A 14,196-nucleotide genomic window follows, 5' to 3' on the forward strand; every position below is an offset into this window, starting at 1 on the left:
CAGAGGTAATCTGCAGTTCAGCTCTATTGTGACATCACGTAGGAAACTGAACTGCAGACCTTTGCAGTTCCACTACAATGTCCAGGCACTGCAGGTGATGAATGGGGACTCTATCCAAGAATACATAGTAGAAGCACAGCGCGGCAACAGCAGTTGCTGTTGCGAAGTTGTACTATGTGTTTTTGGATAGAGAAACTCTATCCAACATCACATACAACTAGTAAAGGGCTGCATGAGCAATCTGATTGCTCATGTAGCCCTTAAAAGACTCTTAAAATAACCTGAATTCTCGCACCATTGACTTCGATGATGTTCGAATTCAGCATTTGATCACCCACAGAATTTCTCACTATTCGTTCAAATAGCTGTCGAATCGAATAGTGAGCTATTCGACCAACACTATTGGTCATACATCATGGTTTTATCATCACACTAGAAACAAAATGTCAGCAAGCATAAAGAAAGCCCCAATAAATCAGGTCCTCTACTTGTACAGGGAAGAAAATGGGTACAATGTTAAATGAAAGAGGCATTAATAGGGTGGATCGGTTTATGAAAGACAACCAGTGACCAGTATTGTAAGTACAATAAAAATCGATGGTCCCAATATGTGGTGCTGTTGCGTGACAATGCTTGGTCACAGACTGGCCACAAAATGAAGTGGAGTTAATGTTAGCAGAGTTCACGCTATTGTCACATCCTTCTTTTTTCCAAGACATTCCACAAATTGACTCATTCGTTTTTGATGCCATAAGGAAGCCCTTTATGTGGTTACTGATTTCCAGACTGTCCCAGCTGTTAGGGAATGAGTGTGTAGCACCCCCAAAGATTGGTTTTTTCAGAAAATGAGGACAAAGATGAGAGTGGTGCATTGACTTCCACTTTAAATATCTGAAAAAGTCTGACATGTAACCTCAAAGAGCACCAAACATCAGTGGCCACATAATTTAGATGAGTCTAAGATGAGTCTTGTGCTGCTTCTTTGGCTTGACTGACTTGAATCAATTATGCAACCAGCGAATTTGTAACTCCTAATCTCTAAAGTTTTCCAGGACATCCAATGGATAAATAGTGACCATGTCAGATAAGAATAAAAGATGGGTATTAGCATTTCTGACACGTTTCCTTTAAAGAATATGTGAACTCAGTTTACTTATCCTATGCAAGATTGAAAGTATTTTGTTATACCTGTTTAATAGGTACAAAAAAGCGAGACATTAGAGATCACTTGTTATGGATTTTAGCAACTATTTAAAGTGCTTTTTGTTTAGGGCACAGTGCTGATTCTGCTGGAAATGTCAGAATGTAGAATAGCAGGAGAACATAGTACATTCCAGATTGTTAAAGTAGTATTTTATTAGGGGAAAGTAAAGTAGTAATTTATTAGGAGAATATTAATATATGTTTTTCTTAACACTATCATCAGATAAATCTTAAGCCAAAATAAAGGCATTTGCAGAGTTTTATGAAGTCTCATTATTAGCTGTCACAAAAAGATTATGTTTGATCACATAAGTAAAAACTACAGATTTGCATCTATACCTAGAAGTCCATACAGCAGTTTTTGAATGTACAGTGTTTGTTATAATTGTTTGGAAACATGTCTGTTCTTTTTTGGCTGAAGTGTCTGCTTATTATTATTTATTATTATTAAACAGGATTTATATAGCGCCAACATATTACGCAGCGCTGTACATTAAATCCTTAACACTATAATAAAATGTTAAGACAGATACTTTTCTGGCATTCCAGGAACTTAATTTAGGTAGTCATTTGTGACCACAACATATACTCAGAAACTCAATTTCAATAGAAATCTTGGCTCCCTCACAGCTTAGTAAACAAAAACACTCACAAGCAATTTGCGCAGCGTTAGAATGAGCAATTGCAGGTCAGCACTGGTCATGTATTGAGGCTTATATACAAATCCTCTCCATCCTGTTTGTATACTTACATGATAATGACTGCTTCGCTCAATGAAATGTTGTTATATAGTGCTTGGGAAAATGATTCAGATTCCTGGCTATTAGAAATGATATTGCTTTTATAGATAAGCAGTAGTTACATTCACTAGTTTTACAATTAGTTCTTCTTTGATAAGCAGTATAACCTCTTCAACTTAACAGAATAAGACCAGCTGAATGTCACTAGCTAGAGCTATACTATGATCTGAATAAATGAAAACCTTCACAAAAATGTTTCTGATAAGCAATATATCCAAATACAAGGACAGGGACCCTCAGGAAGAGTCCAACCAGGTTTGTCCTTTACTTTTTTTCAGCAAGGCAGAAAACAAACAATTCACTTTGGAAGAAAGGCTTTGCACAGCAAGTCCATATAATAAAACAAAACCTCTCATCTGACCAATTAACTACATTTATGATAGTTTCTGACTTTCAGGCTGTCCCCTAATGGGTTACCCAAACAAATAGGCACCACGTGTACCTTTTTAGCATTCTGTCAGCAATCTGCTTTTTTACCTAGCAGCAAGCTCCTGCAACAGGGGGAGTGAAAAAGAGTTAGACAGCCCCCAGCATAAGTCAGCTCATATATAAAAAGTATTGTGCACAGTTGACCAGAACTTATTTATATCTGGAAAAAAAAACACTCCCATGTGTAAGAGTTCCTCCAGTCAGTGCCTCACAACACACACAAATGGATTGTATTTGCCCTCTTTATCTTAATATGTGCCATGCGGTTGGCTAAGAAGGAACTCTTACAATAGTTCATAACAAAAAAACAAAACAAAAAAGAAATAATACAGGTGTCATTATCTTGCCTTTTAATAGGCATATACTATAAGTAGATTTCTTGATCCTAATTTTGATGTCTCTATATTGATATTTTGCTATCACAAAACAATTTAAATCAATCCTTTCAATTGAATTCAAGTATTCAATGTAGGATCCTCTTGTTTGATATTTAGTCTGTATTAGAAACTATTTACCTATTATATCTGAGAGAAGGGTTTAATTGCCAAAAGTAAGAAATTGTATTAGATTTGCATAGTTTTCTCTAAAGCACTATTTTCTGTTCTATTTTAGTGGAATGCATTACACACATCTGGATGCTTTACAGCATCCCCTTTCTATCCTCAAGTGCACACCTCTCTGTACGGAGTAGTTTAGTTTGTCTTTTGTGTCATTTTCTATTTAATAGCTAACTGTGGCGTTTATCTTAAATCGAGCTATTTTGATCCTGATAAGTGTTAAGTCTTGCATTGAGAAACCTGTTTGAGCACATATCTACATGATAAACTGCTCATGGCCTAGAGTCATTTAATAGTCTACCTTTCTTCTGTTGCCTGGAGACAGTACAGCCTTCGTTGTTAATGCGTTACCTGAAACCCCGGCCTGGATCCTTTCCAGGTGTTGTGTACAGGAAATGCACCTTGCTGCGGTTATGTGAACTATCTCACTACAAATCAATGAAAGGTCATCTTTAGATCACATTGATAATAATCTTTAAATGAAAGAAAGGAGATTCCCTTGTAGTGTAATGCTTAAAAAAACTGTATTTGTTGTGACTGAACAATGATTTGGATGAGACTGAAGTGACTGTTTAACATTCTGAAGCCAGACACATGCCATGGGTATATATATATATATATATATATATATATACATACAAGTAGTCCCCGAGTTAAGGACATACAGACGACTTCTAGATACGAATGGGGCTTCCCTGCTCACTTGAGGCTTGATGGGAGGAGGGGGGTGGTTCGCCCCCCTGTAGAAGAATTCTTTTGCTAAACACAGCTGAGGTTGTGGATGATCTTAAGAGCTGAGCTGTTGTGCAAGCTCTTGTAACCCTTTAATGACCAAGACTAAGGCTGCATACACACGTGCAATAATGATCATAAAAGATTCTTTCCAATGACAAACTACTGCACGATGCATGAACGAGTGGTGTACATACAGCACTGTTCTGCTCCATCGAGAGGAGAGGAGGAAAATGACGGAGTGGCACCTTGCTGCACGCTCTCCCCTTTCACTTCCATTAAGATCGTTCGATGTCTTTTGTCCGTATTGTCGGTCGTTCAGGAGATGGGCGCTGTACACACGACAAATTCTCGTCTGATATCGGCCCTGAGATGATTATCAGACAAGAACCATTGCAAGTGTGTACGTAGCCAAACGTAGCAGTTGTTTCTTTTTGCATATCATATTTTTTGTGCTTTGTTTGTGATTAACTCGCAGTGAGAATTTAATACAATAACTGACACCACTGTGCCTAATAATATTTTAAACAAACCTCTGTCCTACTTGCATTTATTAAAAGAATGTACCTGTTCCAACTTACATACAAATTCAACTTAAGAACAAACCTACAGTCCATATCTTGTATGTAACCCGGGGACTACCTGTCTGTGTGTGTGTGTGTGTGTGTGTATATATATATATATATATACACACACACGCACAAACACTTTGAGATAACATACCTCATTGTTTATAATTATAATCATTTAAACCTAAAATTAATGAAAAGAATATTGTTGTTAACCAAATGATTCCTAAACATATGTAGGTTTATTAAACATTTGATGATTATGCAGAGAGCATATAAAGCATACCAATTTATTGTTCACCTATGAGTAAACCATGCAAAATGCAAATAAACGTATCAGGGAACACCTTTACATTTGAAATAGATGCTGTAACAGTAACATTTCTAAAGATGCATACTTGAATTAAAAATAAACCAGTCCGCTCAGTGCTTTTACATCATTTTATTATAGATGCTAAACAGTTAAACATCCCAACAATTTCTTAAGGATCCCAATAATTAGATCTGAAATTGTATGTTGCTGGATCTACACAGAAGCACTATGAGGGGATTTTTTTTTCAAGTGATAGGATTGAAACCATTTTTAGATCAGTCCACTATTGGGCAAAAAGTATGTCCACTCTATGTTTTAATTGCACAAAAACAACAGCAAAAATCAACTCTATTTTCTATAAGTACACAGTTCTCCCCAGCCTGTTTTTGATGTGCCGGCTGCCCGGCTGCCCTGCCCACTCCGCCAGGCACTTAGCAGCAGCTGTAATCCTCTGAATGGACAATGGAAAGGCTGCTGTCATCGGTTTAGAGGGTTACAGATGCTGATAAGAGCCCACGGGAAACAGCACAGCTATGAAGAGATCGGGACACAGGCTGTCCCTCCCCCATTCTATAGTTGTGCTTAGGTGTAGTCTACACGGACTGTTTCCCCAGCGTTTACCCTGAGGCTTTTAAAGCCCATGTTTGTCCATATATATGCAATAACATGTTAGGCACCAGTATGACTTAACAAAATATTATAAGCTTTACCTAATAGGCCTAGAGAGGACAATGATTTGTTGAGTATGATGACAATGAGGGTATTCCATTGGGATTCTCAGATTGTAAAAAAAAAAAAAAAAAAAAAGATAAGAACCCACGCTTAACAGCGTAATGTAATAAAATAATATCTGATCCAATCTCAGAGAGTAAAATACTGTTGTAGTATAAGGGCTGCAGATGAAAACAAATTGTTCCCACTCACAGAAAAATAAAGATACAAATGCTCCTCTCCTAGCTTGTAACTAAAAATGGTACATCACACATAAATTGCAGACTCAATGTTCATAATTTTAATAAAGGCTATTTATTTGTGTTTATTGAGATTTAGTTTTCAAATAATTTTCATACGCTGAGTACTAAAGAACTATCTCGTTGGATATGGGGTACTCTGAATTCCCTTCAATATCTCCAGAAAGATGCTAATGTTACTCTCTGCAGATCCTCCCACCCCACACCTTCCATATAGAACCAATGGTAATAATAAGTATTTTTTCCCTCTGAAGATGTTTTTTTTTATCATTTTTTGCAGTGGTTTAAGAAAATAAACAAACATTAAACATTAATTCTGGATCTTAAACATTAAACGTTTTGATCAAAATTGATTTATATGACTGTGTAGTTTTTACAGTATTGACTTCAGTTTGCTTGCATACTTGTCAATGATTAGCAAGTTTATAATAATTACATTTTTGCATATATATATCAAGTTATTTACAATTTTTTATATCTGTAGCATGGACGTACCCCTTTACATCTTGCAGCCCACAAAGGACATCTTAATGTGGTCCAGATCCTGTTAAAAGCTGGGTGTGAGCTGAACATACAAGATGATGTAAGTAAAACTAGTGGAAGGCCATAAGCTTTTTGTCTATTTTTTATTCTGGTCTGGCACGATTTTTGTCCATGTGACAGTAAAGGAGTGGAATTATTTCTAAGGAAACCCCAAATAACAGTGTTGTGGATGGATGAAGTTCTGATGGGTGGTGGGAAAAGGTGTTCCCGAGTGGCTTCTGTCAGTTTAAAGGTCCTGGGCCACACCAACTACTATGTCTAATGATATAACATTTCCATATTGTACAAATATAGCACTGACAATATCAGCAGGTGGTATTGGTGGGTAAATGTAGCAGTCTAACGGGTTGGTGCCTTTTCCCCCAGTTTAAGTCTTCTTTGGGATAGGTGGTGGAAACTGCATGCAGACCATACTGGAATGGCTTGCAGGTCTAAGCAGACCGAAATTGTCTTATAACTGTATAGAAGGCTGAATGATTTGTTGTTTGCTATATTGTGCTGACACAGACCCCTGTTGTCATCAGCAAATTACATTTATTTAGAAAAGGACCCAGTGTTAGGCATCAGCTGTATACAAGAAGTGAAAATGCAGCCAACATAAGGTTTTTCTGAGGTGGTCAACTGCAAGCAGTTCCATGTAAACCTTTGGTTTTTTACTTTGTTCTATTTACAAAGCTGACTCACACAATATACTTTAAAAATCCTATGTGTATTTGCTTAAATATTATAATATATTATATTAGCTTAAATAATTATTTTTTTTTAACAATGAAAACTGAATCTTATCTCTATTTCTCTTTTGGGAAAAGTTCATTGATATGCTGACCTCCCCCATGCAAAAATAATTCTCAAGGACCTTTTGTTGCTATGACTGTTTCCTAAATTGAGAAATTATAGTTGTTTTATTACCATCTACATTAAATCCAGTTCTCTGAACTATAATTTCTGGAATGCTCTGCACACATGGAATATGAATTGCAGTTAATTATTCCAGTCCAGCTGCTTTATCTTGCTTGTTAACAATCTTTTTTTTTTTTTTTTGAAGCAACATATGGTGCTTTTACATTGTGAGCCTATTTTTGAATTCTAAGCAACAGAATATAAAATTTGCATTTGCACAAAAAACATGCAGCGTTTTTTATTTTTATTATTCCCAAAGTTTACTTATGTGTAGAGCAAAACATGCAGCGTTTTTTTTTTTATTATTCCCAAAGATTACTTATGTGTAGAGCACAATAATCAGGAACACTGGAATAGGATTTTTTTTTTAAAAATGTTATTACTAATTAATATACTTTTGTAGTAATATATAATAACTTTATTCAAAAGATTGTTGTCAGTACATAACTCCTATATATTGTTTGTATGTCAGTCATACCTGCTTATCTCTCATGCCTACGTTTATAGGGGACACTAGTGCAGTGACGTGTTGGTTAGTTAGTTAGTGAGTGACTTACTACTATTAATTGCACTAGCCAACCATTAGAACCACCTCCTAACTGATTGTGGTTTAGGTGCTCTGGATTAAAGGTGGAAGTGTAGCAGACTGCAGTGCCAGGACCAGTGGATCTGTGATGCATGATCTTGCCATGTTTGCCAGATTTTATGACAGTCTTTCTGGAATGAATCTGTATTGCTAGACGTTTGTAGGAGATCATTATTGAACTAACTGTTTTAAAATGACCAATGTAGATGGTAAACAACTATTTTCCATGTAGGCATTATGTGAGCCAGGGTAGCCTTATTGGGGTTTGTTGCCTAACTTTAGAAGAACAGTAACATGTAACTTTAGTCCAAAAAAACAAAAAACACTATACATGACCTCTAAATATCCAACCTTTTGCCAACATCTGGACATCCCATGTTACATGTTTGCAAGAGACTACCAATGGTAGGACTCATGGGAGGAAGGAATGTCCTTTGCAGGATCTTAAGGGATGTTTCAGTTCAGGAAGGACCATAGTGGAAGCTCTTTTTGCTGACATGGGGGGGGGGGGGAGGCATTATACTCCTTACTTATTTGTACATTATACTATGGCAGTTGAGATGGTCTATAAATACATACATGTAAATGTTTTGCTTTTTTTTTGGCTTTTTCAGGGACACCAGACTGCCCTGCATCGGGCAGCTGTGGTGGGACACAGTGACATTCTTGCAGTATTAATACAAGAAGGTTGTGCTTTGGACAGACAGGATAAGGTATTGTAACTGGCAGAACAGTTATTATTCAAATTATTTATTTCCCATGCCTTTAGGAGTAGTAGCCCTGCATTAGAAGTGGGAGATAACTCAGTACCCATACCAAGAAACAAAAACCATACAAATAGTAGTAATAGCAGCCACCAAATATTTCCTGTAAATATTGGCTAGTTGCAAACATTGGTTGAATATTAGATTCAACCAGTTTGTTAGCCCTTCCTATAGATGACCTAAGTCCCTAACTTCCCTAAGTTTTTACATATTGCTAAATATCTGTTTTTCAGCCATTACTATTAAGCCTTACGTGTTTTGGATAGTTGTATGTACAGCTAAAACGTGTGTTCAGTTCATAAGCAGAAAAGATTACAGGAACCAATTAGCATTCTGATGGAATAATGTAACTCCAAGACATAAAACAGGGGCTGCCTTGTTTTATCACTTTTAGGGTTCTCTTAAGGTTTACAAAACACACACAAAGTATATAAATTCCAAGAGGCTATGTAATAGTTCAATCCAAAAGGTGCAAATAAAAAGTAGCATCCAATATGAAAAACTCACTGCATGTATAGATAAATTAGTACTGATATACATTATATGGGGAAAGTTATTGGGTATACCCCTAAGTTCATTGATCTGCATGTAATCTTTGATGATTAATGCCCATTGTTCAACAGATATCCATCAATAACCTAACCCTTAACACATGTCAGGAAACGATGAAGATGTTTTAAAGATAAGAGAAATATACAATGTTTGTTTGTTTAGCCTTGGGCAAGTAGTTTTGGCATGGACAGATTTTTTTTTTCCATTCTTATATTTATTGAGTTACATGAGGGCGGGTTCAGTGGCTCAATCCTGACGCTGGCACCTTGTCATTCGGTCACTTGCACCGCAGAGTTTGCACATTTGACAGTTAGTGGCAGTGCTCAGTACTGGTGTGACATATTGCAACCTTTATTCATTCTCTATGGGGCTGCTGGCGGGATAAGCTACATATAGCGTCTCCTTAGAGGCAGCAGTTACCTGACATGAGGGAGAGGTAAACTCACCATAACCTCATGGTCAGTGTGAACATAGCCTTAGTGTTTAATAAAATTATTTTATGCTGCACAGCTGCCAGACATTGCTGTGAAATGCTCTGAAGCCAGTAATGAATTTTGCTGTTTTACTGTACAAACATAAATGATAATTTGTACTAAATCTGTAGCCACCATTTGTCTTGAAGCAATAGAAAGACAGCAATAAATGGAAGCCCTACTGATCTTCAGTGGCTCATCTGCTGTCATATCTCTCTTAGGATGGCAACACTGCCCTGCATGAAGCTGCTTGGCATGGATTCAGCCAATCTGTCAAACTGCTTGTTAAAGCTGGAGCCAATGTGCTTGCCAAGAACAAGGTGAGATTGGTGTTGAACATCCATCATTTGTTAACTGGATTACTTGTATTTGCACAAAATTTTACCTTTTCATACCACTTTTCGTACTGTAGGATTACTGTTTTGTTAGCTTTTATAATAGTTTACCTTCATCTCCTGTTAACCTAGTTTATCTAATATGTTTTTATGCACTATGGATCTTGAAGGGTAGAGATCAGAGATGAAACAATGACAAACAATATATTCCAGCATGTCATTTAACTGTGTGAAATACATTTATGTACACAGTGTAATAACTTGAAAAATAAGTATCTATGACTTATATAGAGCAGATTCATTCAGTTTCATTCATTATCAGACAAGCAATTCCAAACACTTTGTGTATCATTTTTGCATTGGCATATTGAACTTGATGTAATTTGTCTGTTCATTGGTTTAGGATGTCTGGGGTTCTGAGTTTTGGAGGGATACAGAAAATTTGTGGGTTTGGGTCACTGATGAAAACTGCAGGACAGGGAAACAAAGCTATTTAATTTAGATAAGCCATTATATTGAATCATAGCAAGGTAAATTACTGATTTCCCAAATATTATGCTCACTCATGTTTAGCAATAAGCAATGTTTTTGTCTATTTTATTTGTTCTCTCCATAAGGCAGGTAATACACCTCTCCATCTTGCTTGCCAAAATGGTCATTCTCAAAGCTGTCGAGTATTACTGCTTGCAGGATCTCGGGCTGACTTAAAAAATCATGTAAGTATAAATTAACTAACTAGTGTTATTCATACAAGATTCTGGCTTGGTTGTAGTTGCTTACAGTATATTCTAAAATATACAATATATATATATTTTTAGTAAGGTGTCAGTCCTAAAGCCAAGTTATTCAGTTCTTAAACTAATGCTCCCACTTCTGCCTTAAAAGCTACTAAAATATATATATGCAATATTTCCAATTTGCCTATCGTGAGAATTAGTGGGGAAAGCATAAGCCTTTTTGTTTATTTAATTGTGCAAAGTTATTTTTCCAAGCCAGACAGGAATATCCAGTAATTAAATATGGTAGAACCCCACAAAAAAAACTCTAAAAGCAACAAGATCAACTATACCAATTAATTTTTAAATATAAAAATAAATAAAATACTTTTATAATTATAAAACAAAAAAAATGGAAATATTGTGTATTTATATTTAGTAGGTTTTAAGCTAGAAGTGGGAGCTTTAGGAACTGAACAACTTTAGGACTGATGCTTTACTAGTAGTTTCACTTAGGAGTTTAAGTCAAGCCCTCAAGGCAGTTTTCTTCCTCTCTGCTATGTCTTAAGATAACCCAAAATTAAATCCTTTGTCAAATATTTATTATTTAAATTGTAAGACAAGGATTGTAAACATATCTTCCCTTATAATATCAGATAACAAGGAATTCTTAGACTAAAAGATTAGCTATTTTGTGTAGCATCTAGATGTAAATAAATAGGGATTTTCTCCTGGATTTATAGAGCAATATTTAGTCCTACCCTGTTTCCCCTATGATAAGGCACTGTCCTATATTTTTTTAAATGCCAAAACATGCCCTAGGTCTTATTTTCAGGGGGATGTCTTATTTTTCATGAAGAAGACTACACTACACATTTATTGTTGAAAATCACTCATGTGCCATTCATTGTCCCCTTCTGATCACTCTGTGCCATTCATTGTCCCTTTCCGATCACTCTGTGCCATTCATTGTCCCCTTCTGATCACTCATGTGCCATTCATTGTCCCCTTCTGATCACTCGTGCCATTCATTGTCCCCTTCTGATCACTCTGTGCCATTCATTGTCTCCTTCTGATCACTTATGTGCCATTCATTGTCCCCTTCTGATCACTACCGTATGTGCCATTCATTGTCCCCTTCTGATCACTCTGTGCCATTCATTGTCTCCTTCTGATCACTTATGTGCCATTCATTGTCCCCTTCTGATCACTTTATTTTAATTTTTTGAGCAAAAATCGGGGGTGGCTTATTTGATGGGGATGCCTTATCATCTGGGAAACACGGTACGACCTAGTAAAAATATTATGTAGTGTAATAGAAGGTTGACTTGAGGAAAGGTTCTCCTCATATAGACTTATATTAGGATGGTGTTTAATCACCAGCTTTGCAATCTGCTTACTGCTTTATTCTATATATTTTTACAGTTGTTGCATACTAATACATAGTTTCCAAGCTGAAAATGACACATTCATTAAAAGCTGACCACATGCATTACAATGAACAATTAAAAAGTACAATTTGCCTTAAGTTGCCATCAACATTGTATTGTGAGGGCTTACCTAAACAAACCATATATATTTTTTGTGGTAGATCACATATTTGTTTTGAAATATAAAATTGTTTGTATGTATGTTGTGTATGTATGTTCCACCATCAGTCGAAAACGCATGGAGACATTTCAACCAAACTTGCCATACATATGACTGAGACTGCACCAGTCATCTTTGTACAGCGCTGTGCTATATGTTGCTATAACTTGCTATGTTTCACCATCACTCGGAAACGCATCGAGTCATTTCAACCAAACTTGCTAGACATATGACTCAGACTCATGTGAGTACACCCCTGATCTTTGTTCAGCGCTGTGGTATATATCAGAGCTATATTTGCACATGTATGTATGTATGTGTGTGTGTATGTATGTATCGCTCAGTGACAGTGTGTCTTTTGCTTACATTTTTTTTTTGGACTCTTTTACAAATTTCTGGCCTGTAAGAATGCCTTCGAGAAAACGTAAGACAATTGGCCGAGAGCAATGAAAGGCAAAAAAAAAATGAAACACTGTAGACAAAAAAATCCCGAGGACAGGAATAGAAGACTTGCTACGCTGCACGAGAGAGCTACTACATATAAAGCTTCAGAGGCAGTACAACAGCGTGACACCCGACTACAGGAAATGAGAGAAAGAGCAACTACATCTAGAGCTTCAAGGACAGTACAACAGTGTGACATCCAACTACAGGAAATAGGAGAAAGAGCTACTATATCTAGAGCTTCAGAGACAGTACAACAGCGTAACACCCCACTACAGGATAAGAGAGATAGAGCTACTACATCTAGAGCAGGGGTGCCCAAAACCCCTGCCGGGATGCTGGGGATGTCTTTCTGTGTGAGAAGGCTCCATGTACCAGTAGGGAGTGGGGAGGGAGGCAGAGAGGGCAGGACGAGGGCAGTCTGAGGTGAGCAGTGCTGGGCGGTTTCTTGTGCAGCAATTATTTTTCTTGTGCAGCACGTCCTTCTCCTATGACAGGTGAGCTGTAGCTTTCCTGTCACTAAAATCTTGTAGTGCAATGTCTGTGCAATGTTCTGCCATTCAATGTCTCATTCATTAGCTTCAGTCACTTCTGTGTCATACTCGGTAAATATAAATAAAGAAATATGTTTAGCATTTTTATTGTTGGTAGATCATTTTGACTTGGTCATTTAAAGAGTAGCTCGCGAGCCAAAAAAGTGTGGGCACCCCTGGTCCAGAGCTTTAGAGAATGTACAACAGCATGAGACCTGACTACAGGATAACAGAGATAGAACTACTACATCTAGAGCTTCAGAGACAGTACAACAGCATGAGACCCAAGTACACGAAATGAGAGAAAGAGCCAGACGATCACGAACTGCACAACATTTTAGCTTAGCATTGGAAGGATTCCACTATGATCCACATAAAGACTATTCGCAGCATGCAAGTGTTACCATCTGAAAAATGGAAATGATTTGTAGTTACTGTCAAGCCAAGAAGTTTAAATCTGAGGCTGCTGGTATTTGCTGCAAAAAGGGAAAGTCAAACTCTGCCAACTGGAAACACCACCACAAGAACTTAGGAATTACACACCAGCAAATACCTCAGTCAAAGCTTTTTCTTAATAACATCAGAAAACACAACTCATGTTTTCAAATGACATAATTGGCGCCACATCAGTTGTTAAACAGCATGTTTTCCATCCACATTCACCGTGCAGGGGCAAATTTACCATAAAGCGGGATCGTTACTTCCGCTGCCAGGTTAACCACCAAACTTTCTACAACTATATTTTATTGAAAATGAACTAATAGAAACTGACCAGAGGTGCACCCACATCTTGGGAACAAAATTTCAGGTTGTCCTATTAAAGGATGTTTCATAAGCACAATGTTCTTATTAAAACATTTAAACCAGCATTGGAACATATGCCATTCATTTAGGTTAATTTAATTGTATATTGTACTTACACTTTAAAAACCTGTAAGGAAAAAAAAACTATTCTTTTATTTAACACTATAGTTTTTTTTTATTCCTTTTCCAGTATAAAATAAGATTTCTTTAAATAAATACCTGGGCTATCAGATAGTTTGTTGATAAAGGTGGACTTTTCAATCAGATTGTTGCTTGTGTGGATTGGTGTTTTAGGATATCCTAAAAAAAACATATATATGTATCTGACATACATTGAGGTAATGTGTGTTATTCAGCCCCTACGGTTTTAGACTGAAGGAAG

The 14,196-nt window shown here is 36.7% G+C and overlaps 1 protein-coding gene across 4 annotated transcripts in view; it reads left to right on the plus strand.

The window, feature by feature from the left end:
• Positions 1 to 14,196, plus strand: part of ANKRD6 (ankyrin repeat domain 6) — a 112,681-nt gene that overhangs the window by 84,846 nt on the left and 13,639 nt on the right. For all 4 annotated transcript variants that reach the window (XM_072408640.1, XM_072408637.1, XM_072408639.1 and 1 more), the window contains 4 exons: positions 6,059 to 6,157; positions 8,218 to 8,316; positions 9,614 to 9,712; positions 10,345 to 10,443. In XM_072408640.1, coding sequence (XP_072264741.1) covers positions 6,059 to 6,157; positions 8,218 to 8,316; positions 9,614 to 9,712; positions 10,345 to 10,443 — 396 coding nt within the window. The remainder of the gene's footprint in view (positions 1 to 6,058; positions 6,158 to 8,217; positions 8,317 to 9,613; positions 9,713 to 10,344; positions 10,444 to 14,196) is intronic.

Source organism: Pyxicephalus adspersus, chromosome 4 (genome assembly GCF_032062135.1).
Source record: "Pyxicephalus adspersus chromosome 4, UCB_Pads_2.0, whole genome shotgun sequence".
NCBI lineage: Eukaryota > Metazoa > Chordata > Amphibia > Anura > Pyxicephalidae > Pyxicephalus > Pyxicephalus adspersus.